General features: G+C 40.8%; 1 protein-coding gene across 1 annotated transcript in view; it reads right to left on the minus strand.

The window, feature by feature from the left end:
* Positions 1 to 1,900: 1,900 nt before the first annotated feature.
* Positions 1,901 to 22,341, minus strand: part of cckbra (cholecystokinin B receptor a) — a 42,005-nt gene continuing 21,564 nt past the window's right edge. The window contains exons 3-5 of the mRNA XM_050063570.1: positions 18,484 to 18,745; positions 10,510 to 10,637; positions 1,901 to 9,809 (exon numbers count right to left, since the gene is read on the minus strand). Coding sequence (XP_049919527.1) covers positions 9,238 to 9,809; positions 10,510 to 10,637; positions 18,484 to 18,745 — 962 coding nt within the window. The 3' untranslated portion in view covers positions 1,901 to 9,237. The remainder of the gene's footprint in view (positions 9,810 to 10,509; positions 10,638 to 18,483; positions 18,746 to 22,341) is intronic.

Below are 22,341 nucleotides of genomic sequence, written 5' to 3' on the forward strand. Positions count from 1 at the left end.
TCAGGATAGGCCTAATTTTCGCAATATTACGCAGATGAAAAAATGCAGTCCGTGAGGTTTGTTTTAAATGAGAATTAAAAGACAAATCTTGATCAAATATTACTCCGAGGTTTCTTACGGTAGTGCTAGAGGCCAGAGCAATGCCATCTAGAGAAACTATGTCATCAGATAAAGAGTCTCTGAGTTGTTTGGGGCCAAGAACAATAACTTCAGTTTTGTCTGAATTTAACATCAGGAAATTGGTGCTNGATAAAGAGTCTCTGAGTTGTTTGGGGCCAAGAACAATAACTTCAGTTTTGTCTGAATTTAACATCAGGAAATTGGTGCTCATCCAAGTTTTTATGTCTTTAAGGCAGTTATGGAGTTTAGTTAATTGATTACTTTAATCCCTTGCGCACTTACGCCCCTAACTGCATTTTTGGCAAGTGCACTTCAGGGAGACCTCAGGGCACAAGTGCGGGTATTTGGACAGGGCCTTCTTCTGCTGCTTCTTCTGCATTGTCTTCTTCTTCTTCTGCTTCTGCTTCTGCTTCTTCTGCTGCTTCTGCTTCTTCTTCTGCTGCTTCTTCTGCTGCCTCTTCTGCACCATCTTCTTCTTCTCCTGCTTCTTCGTCTTCTTCTCCTGCTTCGTCTTCTTCTCCTGCTTCTTCTTCTTCTGCTGCTTCTGCTTCTTCTGCTGCTTCTGCACCGTCTTTTTCTTCTGCTTCTTCTTCGTCTTCTTCTTCTCCTGCTGCCCTTCTCTAGGCGTTGGGTTTTACAATGAAAACCTAACGAAGTGGATGTGGCCTCAGTCCCAGCATGCTGGCTCACTGTCCCAGCTTTTTGGGACACTTGAGTAAAGCCGTCATTAATGTTATAAGCAACACTTGTGCTGTAACAAGTCAAAATGTCAGCAGCCTGTGACATCATCAGCCTAATTAATGTGTCAGCTGGCACACCTGGTATTAATTAGCTGTAACCCCTACCTGCTGTAGCTGACAGTGTTAATTAAAGACCAAAAGCTTGAAACAACAACTATACTCTTATGTTCTAATTATCTGTGGATTTCCTGGCTTCCTGCTCTGTTGATTTCACAGAATATTGACATCCATATTAAACAATCCAAGAGAAACTTACTTCTAAAAAATAGCACGGCAAAATATGACTGTTATACCCTCAATATGATTTTAAAATGTTAAAGAATTTTTGCAATAACATTTACTTTTTAAAGAAGGTTTTGCAATTCCTCATACCTCTAACAGTTTTTCAGAGCAGTGAGCAGCCTTCAACTGATATCCATTACAACAGTAAACAGCATAGCTATCATTAATATTCAGAAAACATGGCATATTTCTCAGTGCGCTCCGACTGTGTAAAATATTTAAAAAGGCTCAAGGGCTTCTGCACCGCCTGAGAAAAAAACAAATGCATCTCTGTTTTCAAACAAGTCAAGATCTGTGTCTCTGAAGTATAACTTGAAAAAAAAGGAGAAGGGTTTTCTCCATTTTTTGGTCCAAGACAAGAGATTAAAGTTGTGGCCACGCTCGTTGCTATGGCGATGACTCCTGAGCATTCAGCCTCTTCTGCATCCCAGTCTGTGAAATGCGAGTTTGAACTTCCTGAGGGTTTCTCATCCCTCAAGGACTTTGATTCATGTACTCGCTGGGGAAGCCAACTTGCCATTGTTTGCTGTTATTTTATTATTCATCTGTCTTTTTCATGTTTTACTGCTGCATACTTATTCACAGTCCAGCTCTCCTCTGCTCTGGATGTGAGAGCGTTTCAAACTTCAGTGGAGAGCGACTAGTCCGGAGGCACAAACTGTTTATCATCGAGCAGATTTTATGCCAGAATCCCAATTTTACTGACGAAATCACACATGCTCTCACACACATAACACCAAGACATACTCGTGTTTCTTCCCAATGCTTATTTATTTTTTTAAATAATGGACATTTGGCATGAAAAATACTGCACATGTAGCCAGTAACCATGAACCAAACAAGACCGCGTCATATTAACTACATCATACTGGAGATACAGTGAAAGCAAAACATCACAAACAACAATAACCTCACATTTAAAACCTCTCACAGACATGAGTGTGGTCCTGTTTCAACTAACAGACAATTACACATTTCTATAATATTACAATGAAGCACAAGCAGGCACCAGATGTGGTAAAATGTAAAAAGAATCAGCAGACCTGGAGACTGCTTTGGTAAACATTTAGCGCATGTAGATGCACAAACACAGACAGCTTCACCATCAGGGAAGTATTTCCAATGCTAATAAGAGCTAAATATATGATTTCATCACCTCATCTCCGTGCTTGCTCCTCACTTCAGCATTTATCAGCTGGTTTACCTGTAGCGTTTCTTTTTTCCTTGAAGCTGAGACTTAAACGTACATGTTAACACTTAAGCTGCTCCCTCAGAAGGTGTTGAGAAGGGAGAAAAACAACGTTACTCTTCCTGTAACTCGATATTTGAGAAGGAAGGGGTGAAGAGAAAGCTACCAAAGACACATTTTTCCTTTTTACAAGGACTCTGTAAGGCGGAGTAAAAAATGAACATGACGGTTGAGAGCAGGTTCTTTGACAATTCACATCAACTGTGTTTGTCAGGTGCAGAACCTGTAGGCCAAAACAAAAATATGTCATTCTGTGCCTGAGGTGAAACTACCAAAATCACTCTTTGCAATTATGAATTATTCTGCAGAAGAACAAAATAAAAAATACAGCAGAGGCACATATTACTGGCAGCCGTCCCCCCAGGAAGCCATTATAAATAATTGAGAAACAACTTCTTTACTTATGAGTGCTTTGTCAGTGTTTGCTGACTGAAAATCTTGTAACTTTCAGTGCTCAACTTTTCAGGAATGAAGAACAGCAGTTTTGTTTGTAGCATTTTTAAGTAAGGATTTTGTAAGCTCAAGGTGAGCAGAGTTCCCTTTTCCCCTGGAGTGTGTAATTCTTCAACTACAGTGAAAGCATGAATATCCTCCAAATTAGAGGTTAACTAAGAGCAAAATCATAATGAGCAGCTTAAAGAGCACAAATGACATGCCCCATGAATCATCCAAAATATGAGGAGGTTACTATTATACTGTCAAAAAAGTGACATTTATGAAATACGACACTGCAGTTTATATTTTGTGCTGTCACTTCTTTTGTGTCCTGAGATGGTCAAAGAATTGTTTCATGTGTTGTGTGCGGAAGAGTCAAATGAGGTTTGCTGTTTTTCCTCCTTGTGCGCCGCCTGGAGCACCTAATGGGATTCTTGTTAAGAGAGGTAGAGATAAGAGAGAAACCAACTGTGCACTCAGTCCTATGCCTCATTTCAGTTTCACTTTGCATCAGGCATTGTTCTGGGGACAGAGTAACAATTCGATTTCTCACCCCTGGAGGGGCATTTTTACCTTGTTTTTAGGAGCTGGTAAACTTACTGTGTCATGGTAAAAATCAATTATTCGGTAGCCAACTGTTTGATTCAGGAGGCATTCACAGTTACTGAGCAGAGGCTTGCAGAATTAGACGAGACTACTGATACCAGTAAACCGCTAAATTTGAAGCTGCAACCAGCAGCCCTTTAGCTTAGCTTGACTGGCAGCAGGTGGAAACAGCTTCAGGACTCCCTAAAAACTTGGTATTTCACCCATATGGGCATGGTTCTGTAGGACGCAGCAGTGCACGCTTTGGTGAGCTCCTTGACCATCTTAGCCCATGCTCTAAGTGCAATTTTATGCAAACAGTATGAGATCAGTTTATTTGATATTGTTCATGTTTTCCTATAACTTGCAGTGGTTATTTGATCTCACACCTGTGTACATGGAAATTGAAGGTCTGCCTTGTAAGCCCATTTGGGCATTAATATAGACCGCCCATTTGAGTAGATTTTTAATGTTTAACATAATTTAGTCTATCTAAATGTCATTATATTTTTGCACTATGTAGTTGTACGTATTTTGTAGCTTCACATTATGATGGTCAATTTGACAATTTACCAGCAATCAGGTAAAAATCATTTGAAAGTCTGTGTTAAAGTCCAGTCGCGGTTGCAGCTATGCCCCTAGTACAAGAAGCAAAAATCAAAGTATATATTTATCAATCAATTATCACAAATAAAAAATTATCTCTATTTGATGTTACAGTTAGGCATGAGGTCCCCTGTAGGTTTCATCTTGGGGTTAAGGAGAACATTACGTTTATAAACAACTTTCTGGGGTACAGTTTTGCTTGATTACCCAAAAAGGGCAGAGACCGTGGATGTCGAAAGAGAATCGAATACAGTGTTGGAGGCGGGGCTCCGTTCATTCCTATTAAAGTTGCTCAGTGAACACAAAAATGTTCGACTTCCTGGGTGTAAAATTACTTGGATCTTCTGCATCTTTGTGCCCATCGAGCAAATGCACTAAGGCTTTCACTGACCAAGCAGCTATGTGGCTCTTTGTCAACTTGAATGGAGATAAAGTGATTAAATTGTGCAGCTCTTTTAGACCTACAAAATGTTACTGGACTGAATAGAACAAATCCTAATTATGAATCGAGTCATGTCAAATGGGTTGTGAAGCTCCAAAAAATATATATCCACTGATTCACAAGCATTTCTTTCCTAATGTAAGTCTATGAGAAAAAGTATTTTTCAGCCCAATGGCATCACATGATGGACCTGGAAACTGTAGTTACATGGTTTGGCCACTATGTCAAGTGTGGTGCACTTCCATGCATCCAGCACAAAACAGTCTGTATGATGTACAACTTCAGACACGGCCTCTGGGTAAAATACCAAGTTTTTAGGGAATTTTAAACAGCAAGCCTGACTGTTCTAAGATATAAAAATATCCGGCAATCAAATAGATAACCGTAAAAACATAACTTATAATTTTTTTTATTTTTTTTTACGTGTTTTTTGGGTTTTGTTTTTTTCACTATTAAAACAACAACCAATATATCACACTAGTTAGCTTATAGGTGCTAAAAACTTTGGACACAATCTGGCCATATTTTCTCTCCCCAGACTTTCTATTCTATGCTAAGCTAACTGCCTTATGGTTGTAGCTTCATATTGAGCATATAGACTAAACTAACCACCAATATTTTGAGAGTCTATCTGTCTGGAGTGCATGCTAAACCCTTCAGTGGGCCTCAAAGTAGTAAGTAGTATATTCTGTAGTGAGGAAATGAGTTGCGCAGTATGTGCTTCTAGTGTGCTGCTGAGTAAAACTAGCTTGACTCTACTGAAAACATACAAAAAAAGGAAAGTAACAGCTCTAAGACTTGAAGGTTAATTCATTTTAATAATGTAAACCTGCACCTGCCGGCCTGCTGAGGTAAATAAAAACAGCTATAAAATTCAACAAGAAGTGTACATTTTCAAAGGTAAATTTCTGCCTGTCAAGGCTTAACTTTTAGTGGGGAAGGTTACCTAGAAGTTCATTCATAATGCACGTGACAGGAGACTGAGAAGTATTTTGTGAAGTTTCCATCCACAGGCCATGAAACACAAAACAACACCAACTCTGGATTAAAGGGCCTAATCTTCATTATTCCTACTCAGCCATGGTAATTAACATGCTTACTATACGATAGGCTCCAATTTTATAATGTAACAACAAGACATGCACAGACAGTGAAATAAATCCTGACTAAATCCACAAGGTTCTCCTTTGCACCAAGCACTGGCAAAGATATGGAAATCATTCATTGTCTCCTGCTTTAATTACAAAAGCACACACAGAGTGGAGGCTGCCAGACGAGGTGTTTACAAGTCGGGCTCTGCTGGGGATTTTTGTGTGCCAATTGTCTGTCTGCAAGCCGAACTCGCTGCCACCTTTGCCACTGCCTGTAAACGGCTCTCGGACAGCGCTTGTGCCTGCAAATCTCAGCTGTCACCCACACGCTATTGCCATTCATGTATTCATACGCCTCTGCAGTGAAAAGGATAAAAAGGAGGGTGGTGGGTGGGTGGGGGGCTGCAGGGACAGGGAGTGCTAGGCGATGGGAGGACATGAAAAAGAGGACCAAACTTGAAAGTGATAGGATATGACAGCACTAAGCTGTCAGCGCACACTGTATGTAGGACAAAAGAATTACATCACACTGTTTAACACAAATCCAGACATCCTTGTGCTGCAGAGGCCAACTGATAAAATTCGGAGTCTACTTAATATCTTAATGGAGTGTAAATTATTCACCGCAGTACTATCATTTTAATATTTTGGCAGAATTGACTGAATTCATTAATGAATTCATGAATAATTTCCAATTCGGAGTTCGTTAATGAACACCATGTCTTGTCATCAAAAAAATACACTACTTACATATAACTCATGAATCAAACAGGTCTGACTCACCATTGTAGACGTAACTAATGTGTATGTACTATTGGAAATGGAAATTTAGATTTTATTCAAGCTGAGTCTCTTTTTCTTTTGCAACTAATAGGTCATGCTAACTTAGCTCTTGCCACCTTTGTCATAGAATTTCGGGGAACATGACTCTGCCTAAACTATGTCGGACAAGTGGCACAACCCTCCTAAAGTTTTTCGGATATATTTTTAATTTTTCATCAATTATTTCAAAAGCTTGCCACCAAACTAAACCACAGTAAGCTTTTGTAGCTAGCCACATAGGGACGTACTTCCAGGGCAACTTTCTAGCTAACGAAACAGCTAGTATTGTTAGTGCTGCAGCCTACCGAGGAAATTCAAAGTAACGTAAAATGCTTTTTTGTTTTACTTTTAGTCGACCATGTCTTTACGAGCACAGCCTAGGAGCTAGAGAGGATCATCCTACCAAACAATAGAACTGAAGAAACTGGTGACTTACCAAACATTTAGCTTGGTTAGCTGGCTGGTTACCACCTTTGTAGATCTGCAGTTAGCTTCATTAGCCAATCCTCATTTTGTGTTGAATATCATCTCAGAACAGTGTTTGGAATAATTTCTGTGTTAAATGTGAATTAAACACAAAAGACATAGGTCTTTATGCTAAGCTAAGCTAACTGGCTGCTGATTGTAGCTTTATATTTAGTGTACAGACATGAGAGCAGTATCAATCCTCTTATCTTACTCCCTGCAAGAATGCAAATAATAGTTTTATATGTCGTTTGCTGTCACTGTTTTTATTCGTATTCTAATTTCTGTAAAATCTAATCGTAAAGTCCAAATGAAACAGCATTTTGAGAGTTTCTAGCCTCAGTATTGTGAGGTATTTGCGAGTTAAGCACAATAGGTAGGCAGGACATAACGTTGCGAGGATTTTGATTTGATTGCTGTAAAGTGGGCATGTCATTAACAGTCATAACAGACGCCTTGGCAGTGTCATGCTGATGGGATATTAGTATCCCTCAGGGACAGAGAGAGATGAAGCCTATCAGATGCTCCTTGTAGTTGCAGAGGCAGTCCACTGTAAAATGTCTTGCGCATAATCTGGAGCTGCAACAGTTACCCGTGGCCCGTAACCACAGCATTTTGGGGAAATGAAGACATGCCGAGGTAGCATGCTGTTCCTAACTTAATCTTAGCTCTGTGCAGTTTAATGCTGCACATTGATTGATGGGTGGATGTCATGATATTAGCTGAAATTGGTTGGTACTAGCTTATGTAAGCACACGTCATGTTTTGTTTGACAGGAAGAAAACATTTTTGTACTAATTTTAACTCAGCAATTTTCACCCTATTGTAGTGCACTTTGAGCTCCAGTCTTTGAATGAAAGATGCTATTTAAATCACGTTTGTTGTTATTATTAATGAATTGAAGGGCTCAGATGTAGCACGTCAGCAAAGCCATTCATCTTTAGTCTGACAAAGGCAAAGTCATGAGATTTGCACTGCAGGAGAGGAGAGGGTCCCTGAGAAACACCTCGTTAGTCTGAGCCTGGAAACGGGGTCTTTGTACTTAGGTAATGCTCGAAGTAATTGGCAGCACTGCAGCGGAAGGCAGAGAGAGTACATAAAAGACACAACAGAGATAATTGAGCAGAAAAGGTGAGTTTGACTGAAGCACTTTTCGGTGCCATTTGTAGCAGGGGCAGGATGGAGCAACTAGAAGCTGCAATCCGCCTTTTATGGATGGACTATCTGCACTTTCTCTAATAACTCACATCCTAGCGTTAATGTGTACATCAGTATTCAACATACATTTGTAGCAGTGGCAACAGGAGATTTAAGTTCCATGACTGAAACTGTTTGATACCAGTTTGTTATGCTGCGGGGTGGACCAACACCGGAAAATTGCCTCGTTCTAAACACCAGGCTTTCTCATTTATGCTTGCCAAGGAAAATAAGAGTAAATTACAGTCTTAAGATGTTTATCGTCAGATGTTTATGTAAAGGTGCACCTGCCTCATCAGCCTGAATCACAGAGCGGTGCTGCAAAAGAGTCAAAGCATCCCGTTATTGATAAAAAGCCCACAAAATCATAGGAATGAATATATTTTGGTGTTTGCATATTTGCAGAACATATGCTTTACCCACAATAAGTGATGTAACACAACTCAGTAAGAGCGAAACACTTAGTCAGAGCTAAGCAAGAAGCTTGTCCAAAAAAAGCTAAACTAACTCTTTCCCTTTGATGTCTTTTTTTGGTGTAAATAGAATGATTTCTGTTTTAAATATTTCAGAAATTAGGGACCCAGCAATGCGTTCAAAGTTGCCCTTCAGTAGAATAATTCTGATAACTGAGAGCGATGCCCTGAATGAATGAAGATGAAACTACATGAAACACAAAAGGAGCTGAAATCCATACTGATTCATTACTGAGGTAATAAGTCCTCACTGTTCAACAGTATGTCTCTGTCAAAAATTTACCTTTGGCACAGTAAGAACACAAAGACAGTATTTACAAGTACACAGGTTCCATATTTTTGACGTAGTTTTTCCACTAAAATGTCTCTCCGCCAGTGAATGCACTACCATGACAAACGAAGCCACACAAAGAGCACAGGCACTTGATGTTCTCTTCAGATGCAACAAAGCGGATGCTGCCAATTAAACAGAAGAAAAAAGAATGTCACCAAACTGAAACGGCGTTTCCCCCGCCTCACATTCTGCAACCATGCACACAGAATTTGAGGGAGACCTTTTAAAAAGGCCTCATAAATGAGGGCAGGGATATTACTCAGCGTATGACTCATAGCATATTAAGATTAAGGGTGAAAAACAGAAGATGGGGAAAAAAACAAAAAAAACAGATGGTGCACGCAGTAACCGCTGCCCTGACAGACATTGATGCGACCACCCAGCTCTCCTTGGGGCTCAGCAGGTGCCAGTGGTGCTAACAGTGGTGTAGCTGAACTTGGACATGGAGGTGGCCATCGAAGTTGCCATGGAGGTGGCAGTGATGCCGTCTTCTCCTCCCTCCTTCCTCCTGCACCACCAGCGACAGAGTCGGTTGCGGCAGCAGCAGGCGAAGGTGGACAACAGGGCCTTACGGAAGCGTGTGTTCATGAAGCAGTAAATGATGGGATTGACGCAGGCCGAGGTGTAGGACAACAGGTGGATGAAGGAAATGGGTGCTCCTGTGAGGGCTTTGGACGCTGACTTCAAGTCAAAGGCCTTCCAGGTGTTGGCTGAGTAAAGGGGCATCCAGCAGATGAAGAAGAGCGCCACGATCACCATCAGCATGCGGATGACTCGCCTCTTGGCCTGTAGTTTTGCCTCCGAGGTGTTGCTGCGGGCACGTTCAGTTTTGGCCTGGGCGCCGCCAGACGACGCAGAGAGGGTGGGGAGCTCCACAGCGGAGGAGGGTTTTTTAGACACCTGGATGTAGCAACCGTCATCGTCATCATTGGACCCTGCAACAGTTCGTCCTACACCGTTCTTCTGGCCTGTGGAGTGTCAGAAAGTTAATATTTGGAAGCTTCAACATAATGTAAAAAAGTATTCAAGGAGAAAGGGATCTTGTAACGGCCACTGTTAGCAACAGCTGCAGAACACTATGTTTAGCAACAGATTAGCAGTTTCCACCGAAGGCTATTTCAGAATTCAGATCTCAACCTTGATGAATCACACACAAGACTCCATGGAAACTGGTGCTGAAGCACACAGGAACTACAGCAGTGATAATTCACCTAAAGCGACCATACTTCCTGACAGCGTTATCATTCTCTATCAGAAATACCAACTGTAAAGCCACTGTGAAATTCTAAACATGCATGAAAACAAGTAGAGTAGGTATGAAGAGTGTATTTTCGGATGTAACAGGTGCAGAACCTGTAGGTAGCCACAAAATATGTCATTCTCTGCTTGAGGCAAAACAAGCAAATCTCGACAGTTATGCTGTTTGCCTTCCATAACATTAAAACACTAAAAAATACATTCAGTCAGGTATAGTTAATTGGATTTTAATTGTATCATTACCGGCAGTTTTACCAGACTTTTGATAATTCCTGCTGTAGCCTCTGTCTAATATAACTCCCATGCTGGTCTATAAAAAGTGAAATAAATGTTTTCATCCACAGTGCGAGTTAAATCACTGTGAACAAAAAAGGATGTCACAAATTGGAATGAATTTCTGACGGATCTCACCAGTGGTCTCTCTGCTCTGGCCCAACTCAAACTGCATGCCTCGGTAGAGCTCTCTGGAGATCAGACCGTAGGCTACAATCATCACCACTCCCGGCACGAAGAACAGAGTGAACAGGAGCAGCACATACCTGAAAAACAGCCAGTGTGGAAAGAGAAAAACAACACAGAGAGGGAAAAGGAGTTGAATCATATCAACAATCATCGTCAAAACCAACCAAATACATCAGATTATCTCGCTATTGACTGAAAAACTCACTCGGACCTCAAAAAACTGTTTTTTATTTCCCCTGGTGCACCTTCATGCATATGTTAGAGGTGTGCTAGAGGCCCTGTAGATGGTTGACCCCTCCAACAACACTCTTTACACTTTTGGTGTCTGGCAAAAGATACTGCAACATCCCGGGCCAATTCTGCCGCCTTTCCCTGCAGGCTGCTCGGCACCCTGTGTTTTAACCTTCCGCTATACTTGCTCTACCTCCCTTCGGAACATTTTTATTTACCATTCAGTTTGCATATGTCTACAAATTTTATATGCAAAGACTTTCAACAAATATTGCCATGATGTTATGACATTGTCAGGTTCATGATGCACAGTTTTCTTTTTACGAAGGATCAAAATCGATGCAGCAGAATCAAAAATAACATTTTTTATGCCACACATAAACCTCCATATTAAAATGCCTACCTTTACAGCAAAAATAAGCATGTTTACAGTCCAGTACAAAAAACTGTTTTGATCTCTATAGCTAATTTCCCCATTCATGACACCTGTACAGAGGTTGAATTGTTATACAAGTCACCCATTAAGACATTATTAAGGCTTAAATTTATGCAGAATTAAGGGCATGGCTGCTTTAAATGACAGGTGGGTGCAATCTGTCGACAAGTCGCTACCATGATTACAACGTTGGTTAGGTTATATAATCGTGGTGTAACCCCAGATTCACAGAATTTAGGCATAAACATAACTCTTGCTATTTCAATGTGTTTTCAATTCATGAAAGTTAAAGGAGCAGTTTGTAGGATTTAGTGACATCTAGTGGTGAGGACTGCAGACTGCAACTAAAACTCCCTCCCAGTGCTAAGCGTGAACTCCCAGTTAGGATTCTTTCGGTACGGATTGTTGAGGACGTTTTTTACCAGGAGTTGACCAGCTTTACCGGTGTTTATCTGCGATTTAACCAGTAAAAACACTGAATAACGGTGCAAAAACACAAATGGCCCTAGTGTTTGGTTTGTCCATTTTGAGTAGAAACATGGCAGTGTAACATGGCAGACTATGGGAACGCTCCCTATGTAGATATAAACAGCTCATTCAAAGGTAATGGAAACATGGTGATTCTAAATCCTACACACTGAACCTTTTATTTTAATGTTTTGTCCGCCTAATGAAGTCTTGTTCAGTGTTTGGTTGTACTAAAAGACCCTCTCAGGAGTCGGATATTCAGGTTTTCAAGTAAGAACATTTGTTTGAACTGTTTTAAACTTGTTTTTGCTTGTGAAAATTAGCATTAGTATTTTCAGTAGCGGCAGTAGCTCAGTCCATAGGGACTTGGGTTGGGAACCGGAGGGTCGCCTATTCAAGTCCCTGTCCGGACCAAAATATGGAGTGTGGACTGGTAGCTGGAGAGGTGCCAGCTCACCTCCTGGGCACTGCCGAGGTGCCCCTGAGCAAGGCACCGAACCCCCCAACCACTCGGAGCGCCTGTCATGTGCAGCCCACTCTGACTTCTCTCCACTTAGTGCATGTATAGGTCCAGTTTGTGCATGTGTGTGTTCGGACCTGTGTGTAATTGACAAACAGAGTGAAAAATTGAATTTCCCCTCGGGGATTAATAAAGTATATTAAAAAAAAATAAAAAAATTCACAGTTAACTATAGACTGGAAATGCACTGTGCTGACCAAGCTAGTAGCTAACGTTAGGGTTATCTCCACCCTCTTGTCCAAATGTGGTCATTTTTGGCTATACAAATCTGAGATGGGAACAGCCAAATGCCAAACTCAAGGCTTTAAAATGAGAGCCCACAGACCTATGGATGTTATCACAGTGGCTATACAGTCAACGGTCTAAACTGGCTGCATGGAGTAATGGGGTAAAAGAAAGTATAACTGGGAGTAAATTAATTAAAATTATGTATTTGACAAAATACACTGCACTCAAACATGATGTGCTATCAAATTCATATCTTCCCAACATGAGGACACATTAGACCACCATAGTTAGCAGAGTGAAGCGACCCAGTTGGACCAGTTGAACCAGTTAGCTGCTGCAGGTCTGACACTACAAGACACGACTTTCTGTCAGAAGGTAGTAGCCATCCTGTTTAACCGAGGGAGGGTTTTCAACACGACCTTATTGAACAGTCCTGTTGACATATTGACAGTTTACACAGTAGCACAGTGCATATTGACACGCATGGTAACAACTGCACCTCATATGGATACAGCAGCACAGCATATAGAAAGTACACATGGCTATATAACCCAACAGAAGGAATGTTTTTTTTCAGAAAGCACTTCTGAAATTACATTTTGCCAAATAAACATTGTTAAATATGCTGTAATATGACAATTGTGAGACATTTCATGCTGCTCCAGGCTGTGTACTTGGCTGTTTTCTGATCATAAATGTTCCATTTCCTAGCACAAAAAGAAAAATGATCATGGCTCTCTCGAGTGCCTGGATTGATGGCACCTCAAAGAAAAGTTGTGAGCTGAGTAAAGTGCAAAGAAACTGAAGAAAACGTTGACTGAGAGGAATTTTTCAACGGCGTACAAAATTCAAAGGGCTCAGAGCCTCTGTCAGTATCTGATATCTACAAATCTGTAAAAGATCTGCAACACTTTGTAGCCTTGCCAATATATGCAGTACAGCACAATAAATGAGTTGCATGAGAAATCTCTGGAGATTATAAATGTATAGACTCTTTTATCAGTGAACCAAATGAATAAAACCTTTTCATGAAATAAGGTGAGCTGAAGGGACAAGGGCAATTATAGTAAAAGAGAAAACTAGAAAGGCTAACTCATGAATAAATAAGATAAGGAAATTGCACAGGTGTCACTTTAATCGTATTAAGTCTTTACCATCTGCAGCCACATCTCCCTTTTGATTAGTCATAATAACAGAATGCTCTTCTCAACCTCCGAGGTCTGTGGTGCACATCTGTCAGCACATAAAAGCGACAGCGGAGAGGAAGAGGCCGCGTTTCATTCATTCTCTGATATTCTAATGTCTTCCTGGGCAACCCTCAGAACTGTGCACAGCCCCTCTCTTTCACTCCTCTCTTTAAAACAAGGCTTCAGTCAAAGCCTCTCATCAGCTGGCTGTTTGATACCATGGAAAATCTGTTAGACAAAAGCTGTCAGGAAGTGAACATGTAAGAGTGCAGGAACACCAAAAAAATATGGTGGCTATCTGGGCTTGTTTGGCCTCAAGGGGGAAACCCAGATGGATGACATGATGAATTTTATATGCAGCTCCCTCTTTTGATAGCTCCTTGAAAACCTGAAAGAATTACCTGAAAGCTACGTGATTATCAACCAGGAAAGGAGTGTTTAGTTCATATCATCAAACAAAATGATATGCACGGCACGTATTACACATTTCCGCCCTACAAACACGACTTCAAATAAATTCAGCCTGAGATAGGGTGATGTGGAAATTGCATCGGTCTTTTCTTTGCAGTTTTGATTTCCGCTGGTGGCATGGCTCTATGGTTGGCAGCATCAGTTGGTCCAGACTGAAATATCCTACATCTATTGGATGGATTGCCATGAAACTATGTTCATTTTCATAGCAGATTAATCATAATGATTTTAGTGATCCCCTGACTTGTCCAATATTTGGTTTATGACCAAATACCTGCAAAACTAATGACATTCTTATCGGCATCAGATGAAGTTTGTGTTTAGTACTAATTAGCAAATGCTAACACGCTAAACTAGGATGGTGAAAATGGTAAAAATTAAACCTGCTTAATATCAGCATGTTAGCTTTGTATTGAGAGCAAAGAAACATTAGGTGTGTCGGAAGAGACTATCGTAGAACAAAGAACTCCAGCACATTGTCTTAAATGCTTGCAATTTTAAGAGATTTATCTAGACCAAGGTTTTGGTACAGAGATCTTCATCAGGTTATTTTTTAAAACAATGGGAGAAACTATTTAAATAGGTTGAATGACCCATGTCGACCAATCAGGCCACACTACAGACTGAAGTCAGTCATTGAATCAATTGTTATATATAATCATGTCAGGGCACCCTAGGCCGACAGTATAGACAGAAATCATCACATAGAAAATGCACATTATACGTAGCTTTAAATGTACACACATAATGACAAAAAGCTACCATACACAGAAAAAATATTTTCAATAGCTGATTATTGTAATAAAAAAAAAACTGTCTCCTAGAATCTGTCCCTAGACAAGAACAGTAAGAGGACAGGATTAGAGAGAGGGTAAGACAGAATATATACATATATTCTCTCTCTCTAAATTTAATATAGATGGTATGTCGGGGAAAAAATTACAGAAAACATATCATAGCATCACATTAAAAAGTAGCTCATCATTCAGACCCAGAGTGACAAGGTCTGTAAAGTGAGATGTTCTCTCCTATTGTCTTGAAAAGTAACCCAATAAAGGTGTCTGTTCCGAAACAGCCTTCTCAGTTCATCTGTTATAATTGCTTGTGTTTAAGACTGTGTGGGTTTTTTGTTATGTAATTGCAATTAATTTCACCTTGTCTACCTGTAGAAGACATGCATGTGGCATGTGTTTCATTGTTTGCATCATAGAGGGATAACCATATTTCCCTGGACCTATTAAAAGGTCTTTAGATTATTCATCCCTCTGGAGTGCCTTTGCTGCTTAGATGTTGTTTTTTTTAAATGTAAACTCCAGACTGCGGAAAATTGTCAATGCACACCATGCGTGAGAATAATTTCAAAAATCCCAAATCATTTGTCTTTGACTTGACAAAATTGGTTCATTAACCACTTTATGGGTCTTTTATCCATCTTGAAATCATTTGTTCATCATCTCAGACTAAAAATGGATGCTCCAGTAACTCACACTGCTTCATTAGGTGCAAAAAAAGGTGCCATTTTCATCTAGCAGGTGTAATCTTCTTCAATCTAAGTTTTAACCCCTAACCCTGGGGTAATTTAAAAGATGGCCATGATGGATGAAGATGAAACTGTGAATTAAAACTTGAAAGGTCTGCATACTTAGCGACACATCTGGACTTTTGACATCTGAGCCTCGACTTTCTTCCTCCTCCTTCTCCTCCTCACCGAGCAGACTAATTAACTGGTCTCCCACTGCCTCGTCTTGCCCAGAGAAGCTTTACAGTTTGATAGACAGACAAGAGAAAAGAGAGTGTTCGACCACAAAAGGCTGTCAAGTAGGGATATGTACAAGGTTTTGCTATGTTCAGCTTCTTCTTTGTTTTAATTGCACCATCCTGCAAGATCTTGCGTTGCTTATGGACAGAACTTTGAGAATCCCTGAGGAGTGTATCCCAGGATGCTCTAACATACAGTATCTTGTCCATGGCTGTGTATCTATCGACTTGGGGTGCTTTTTAGCAAGCATGTATTGGTCCTCAGAGGGCATGTAGATGGATGATGTCCAGACTGTAGCAGCAATAATCATTTCTTTCCTGACATTTCAGAAAAGCTTTCCTCTTCCATCCTTTTCAGTGTACAGTCAGGAGCAGAGAAACTATTATGTTCATTTAAAATGATGGCAAAATGCATCCTAGCAGCACCAGTGCTAGGGGCAGACACATTATCTATAGTATCTCTGCCTAATGATGTTTCTACTTTCTGCCCCAGCTTCTTCGTTCTTTGGTTCGACCCCTGCCAACCTAGAAGACGTTTCTATATCATTCCGTCACCAATTATGCCATAACAGGAGCTGCCAGGTCACCTTTTTCATCTTAATAAACTGTCTCCCACTTAATGATTTCATTCATTTTTCAGACACCACATCTGTAGCCACCTTTACAGCTTCAGTCAAGGGGTTCAAGCTTAGAATGACATGAATTTACTGTAAGAGCCGTCTCTTCATCATCGGCTAGATTTTTTATCGCTCTTATATTTCTGCCTGGGTAGGTAGAGAGAAAATGCACCCTACATAAGTGGATTTGCTCACAAGGGTGAAATAAATCTGCACGAATCCTAACTTTGACATGCAAATGTCAAAGTTAGGATTCGTGTTTACCCCTGTGTTTACCCCTGACAGTCCAAAATGGTGGAAGCTATTGTAGCTAATTAGCTGTGTTTCACCATCAACTTTTATTCAACCTCCTCTGCCTGAGGTAAATTGGGTTTTGATGGTACAAACAGGGGTGCACCGTTAGGAGAAGCAAACCAGGCACACTACATGTCATATTAACCCATTCTCACACACAGTCACACACTGGTGGCTGAGGCTACCATACATGGTGCCACCTGCTACTCAGTTACCATTCACATGCTCTCACACACCAGTGGAATAGCCATTGGAGGCAATTCTGGGATCAGTATCGACCCCCTCTACCTCTGAGCCAGAGCCGGCCCTGGGAATACAATGTTTGTCAACGAAATTAGCACTAAAATGCGTCTACAAAAGCAAGACATCATTTGTTGGCGGATCGGAATGAAATATTGCAGTGAGAAGTAGAACAAGAAGAAGCAGCCACAGTGAGCTGTTGGATAAAGAGCTGCACACTTCCAACTTCTTCAGGATGTAACTAACTTCCTATCCCTCAATTACATTATCAGGTTCCCTCTTAGCATTGGGTTTAAATCCAAAATGCCTCTAAATAGGGGCTTTTGCATTTCACTTTGACACCAAATCCTCTGCCATCGTCTTGTAGTCAAATCTGATTCCTTCTACTCTGCTGCTGCCACTCGGCTGCTGCTGTATGAAGCAGATACTTTCATAGAGCGTCCATCGTCTGATTAAGTATTGATTTAAAAATGGTGGGAAGGTGGCCACATAAAGTAATTGGTGCATGCTTGAAAATCATGTAACACCGGTAACTCCAACCACTGCGGCAATCCTATCATGCATGCGTCAAGTGTAAACGACAGCACAATGAAATGACCGTACCTTTCTGGTCAACAGAAATGAAAGAATTATCGAGACCCTCCCACCAGTGTCAAGGATCATTACTTGGTACACGTTTTTTGAATAACCTGTGTGGACTTATTGTATTGCCAGCATGTCCCAAGCTGTCTAGCATGTCAGCTGCAAGCTCACAAGGTACAGTAGCTCACCAACTAGCCTTGCGAGTAGTCCCTGTGTCACAACTTTCCTTTACCGCTTTATACTGAGAGTTGGCTTTTGATACAAACTCGTACTGTTGCTGGGTTTGGATTTCTACAGTCCTACAGAATTGAAATAAGGTTAAAGTAATTATTAACTAATGCACGTACACACACACATTGTTAAACACACGCTGTTTCAATTTACTCTGAGAACAGTGGAGGCACTGAGGGTCTGTGCAGGACATTTGAGTCATTTTACCAAAATGACCAAATCTGCATGCAGTCTGTTTTCCAGCACTGAGCAATCAGTGGAAAGTGGTCTGATTGCAGGGCTCAAAAAAGGAAGCTACTTTCTGCCTAATAATGCGAATGTAAATGACACAATGACACTGCATATAAATCAAAGAGTGTCCACACATTTGGAACCAATGCCAAGCAGATTGTATTGAACTCAGTAACTGACTCTGTCTAATCATTTCTGTCTCGCTCATTCCTGTTGCGTTTATGGAGGCACGTCCCGCAAGTTATTGTCATGTGTGTGAAATATTAAAACGTGTTCAAAGACTTTGTGCAGAGTTTGTCTGTTAGGAATGACAAGACAGTTGTTTTATTTTTCTATTGAAATCAGATCAGAGAAGTGTTTGATGAGCTGATGAGTAAATGAGGATTTTGTCATGAACGTGCCCATCCCTGTAGTCCCACCAGTACTTACCAGGTCTGCTCAGCTTCTCCACTGGGCCAGTGCAGGCGACACATGTGGCCAACAGTACCATTGGCCTTGGGAAAAGACTTGAGGACACTGAAAACAGGGTAGGGCACCATGATTAGCAGCGACACCATCCAGGTGGCTGCAATGACACGGTAGGCGTGGGATCGAGTCTGCCACGCGCGGGACTTTAGCGGGTTACAGATGGCGCTGTATCTTTCGATAGCGATGGCCACAAGGCTGAAGGTGGAGATGCTGACAGAGATCCCTGCAGGAATGAAATGAAAGGCGATTAGCAAATATTTGAGAGCTTATCTGGTACGCCTTTCAGCACTTTTGTCCCAGGCAACATTTCTCAGCATTGGGAAATATGCTTATTCGCTTTCTTGCAGATTAGACGAGAAGACTAATAGTTCTTTCATGTGTGTCTGGTAAATATAAAGCTACAGCCATGTTACGTTTAAGACTGTCTACCAGCACCTCTGAGGGCCCTGTCACACCAAGCCGATGGTTTGCCATCAATGTCAGGCTGTTGGTGAGCATCTTTCGCCCTAATTTTTGAGGTGTGTCCCACGCTGTGGCTGATGGCCCCCCATCACTCACTCACAAGTTCTCCATCAACACTCAGAGAGACACAGAGCTGCTCCTCTGTTTACTCTGTCTGTTAATTAGTCTGCAGTGCGACATTGGTCTATATGTTGCATGTGCTACGCTAAATCAGTCTGTGAGATAAATGAAATGACCGCAGTAGCACACGTACAATCCATCGCTGTGCTGCTAGTTTGTGTGTGAGGTGGATCATAGTGTGTTGCCGTTCTTCTTGGAAGTTGTAGCCTGTTGTGTGAAACTGAGACAGCAACAGATGTGTTTTTAAACGTGCAGTGACAACACAGACATTTCATATACAAGACGTATATAACGCAGACAAAGTGTCTCTCACTCCTTCTCTCTCTCAGCCTCTCTGTTGATGCTTTGTGCATAAATAAGATTAACAGCCAGAATAAATAAAGAGATTTAAATCATTTTCCAGCACTAGATTCAGCTGAAAGATCATGGATACTCCCCTACATAGATTTTTAATTGTTCCAAACTACAACAGATTTCGACCAACTTGACACTGTTATAGTCATATTATAGTTTTTCATCCTGTGCTGCAAACCTTTAAACCTCTGTAGCTCCAGTGCTATGTGCACTAAGTTAACGCACAGCCCTGCTATTTGTTTTATATAATTTTTCATTTACATGTTGTGCAGCTGCATATTTTCAAACAGCGGAATAAATTTCCTCTTTTTGCATTTTATTTTGATCACAGTCTGTTTTTATAAAAGTGCTTGTGACATCTCAGATGTGGCTTTGACTTTCAACTGAAAACATGGATCCCATTTCATAGAAAATACCGAGATATATATCGTGTATCGCCAGTCAGCCTGTAAATACAGAAATATGAATTTTTGTCCGTATTGCCCAGCCCTACTTCCAGTTTCCCTTTTGGAACGCAAACTACTGTCTTGGCCTGCTGGTATGGACAGTTATTTCCTCTGACGCAGATGCAGAACATATGTGCTGTGTTTTATATATATATATATATATATCAATGAATGACACATACAAACAAAGAAGTCATTAGTACACACAAAACAACCTCAGAAATCTTTAAATTAAAACCCTGAACATGTAACACAAATACATGTTTGCTGCAGCTTTCCCTTTTTTTTTTTTTTTTTTTTTTTTGTTAAAATGGTCTTAATTTACTGTTTAGTTTAATTTTCAAACTATGAATAAAGGTTACATACGTGCTAGTTGGTTGTTGGCACGTTACATACTTGCTAGTTGGTCTTAGCGTTGTGTTCAAGCACAACTTTTTGCCTGGGACATAGGTGACACGAGGCGACACAACAGCCGGCCTTTGTTGCCACTAGCTCTTTGATGTCAGGTTGATGTGTCTGGGCCCTAAGGTTCACTAATTAAAAGAGCTCTATATGACATTTAGAGCATATTTATGATTTAGAGTCTTAGCTGGAATTGCCTGCACACAGCTCTCAACGTGGAGGACAGTGGCAACAATAACCTGGTGGGAAACCAGAGGCAAGGCCCGAGCTTTTACAATGAGTCATGCCACTGGGTCGAGACATCGTTATCAGCAGTAATTGCCATATGAATACAGTGCAGAGTGGCAATAATTAGTTAGTGGGATACATACACAGTGACTACCATGCACTAACATGCACGTACGGCCGGACCAGCTATCAAAACAAAGAACAAAGAAGCTCAGATTACAACACACGCAGCAAATAGTTGTTTGCTGCTATATTAATGCTCTGAAAGTTGTGTAGAGCTTCTTCAACATGTTACACATTAACACTTAACATCAACGCAGTCATCTTCTCTAGTATCCAGCATGAAAACTGCATGAGAACTACTTATTGATTAGCTGCTGAAACATGACAACAGCCCCATCTTTCAACAGATACAATATAAACTGTGTCACCTTCTTGCTGCCAGCACAAAATGTAAAAGATGCAAATACAAAGTCAGTAAGAACCACAAGCATGAACACAGCCTTACAATACAAGAACCTCCCAGTTCACTTTTGGTGCCAAAAAATGCATTAGACAAATAAAGCCCAAACACCTCCATTACAACCTCCATTACAATCTGACTAAAAGGCTCCAAGACATTTCCACTTAAGAGTCAAAACATTTTTAGGATAAAATCCATCTCCTCTCAATAGTGCTAGCACCCTTCAAGCACACTTTCTCAATAGGGTTCAACATGGGTTAAATTCCTTCAGAGACAATCCAAGGCCAGGCTGTATTTGCATGTATGAATATGTATAATCTGCAGAGGGGTAGCAAGCAAAGTCGGTGCATAGCTTGTGTTCTGAGGGTGAGACGGGGTGAGACAAATGGTGTTAATAAACCCATACCTGCGCGCCTCCAGCAGCCCCCCAGGGATATATTCACTGCACTGATCCCCTGTCGCTACGAGAAGCAACAACATATTAATCCACATCTGTTGTTCTTCGCAAGAGAAGAACACATCCTGTCTAAACCATAGTGTTGCATTATCATTCAGGGGAGGAAGTCATTATGCACACTGCTATAAGCATGGTGCAATTCAATCTACAGGAACCATATTAAGGAGTTGAGTGGTGGACTGTTCTATGACTTGGTTGAAAGCAATTTATCTTCTCCGATCAGCCATTGGCGATGGTTCCTCCTGCAAGCCTATGGCAAAATCTTCTTCTCCTTTTTATTGTGATAAGCTTTGTTATCAGAAGCTAAAAGATTAAGGATTTAGTGTTGTGGACTGCAAAATTTGTAACTTGGAGAAGAAAGAGAACTGTGAGGATATTTGGTGTAATTTGATGTGGAGTCTGATAGAGGAAAGAGAACAGCTTTATCATAACAGAAAAAAGTAGAGTAGAGTTGTAGGGATACTTTAGAACAAAGAGAAACGTCGTCTGTGAGCAGCCAGGGAGACTCTGCTGTGCATTATTAAAAGCAGTTCATCTCTTTCAAGAAAGGTAATTTTTTTGGTTGCTGCTACACGGACATTGAACCTGACAGGATACATCAAACCTAAACCCCTGGGTTTAATGGCTTGGAACAGGGGTTTACAAACTATGATGCATGCCTTCCCAGGGGGTGAGGCAAAGACACTGCATGGGATGAAAGAGACAGGTACATGTCATGTTCTGGAAACAACAAGGAGTTAGATACTGTAGTTTGGTCCCTGTTCACCAACTCTTGTTGATCTCAGTGTCTCTCTGGGTAGAGCTATTTGCATTAAAATTCATACTCCTCAATCAAATCCAATTATAGTAAAAAAAAAACATCTTCAGAATCAAAGTAATCCAGAAAT

This window comes from Epinephelus moara, chromosome 15 (assembly GCF_006386435.1).
Source record: "Epinephelus moara isolate mb chromosome 15, YSFRI_EMoa_1.0, whole genome shotgun sequence".
In the NCBI taxonomy this organism is placed as follows: Eukaryota; Metazoa; Chordata; class Actinopteri; order Perciformes; family Serranidae; genus Epinephelus; species Epinephelus moara.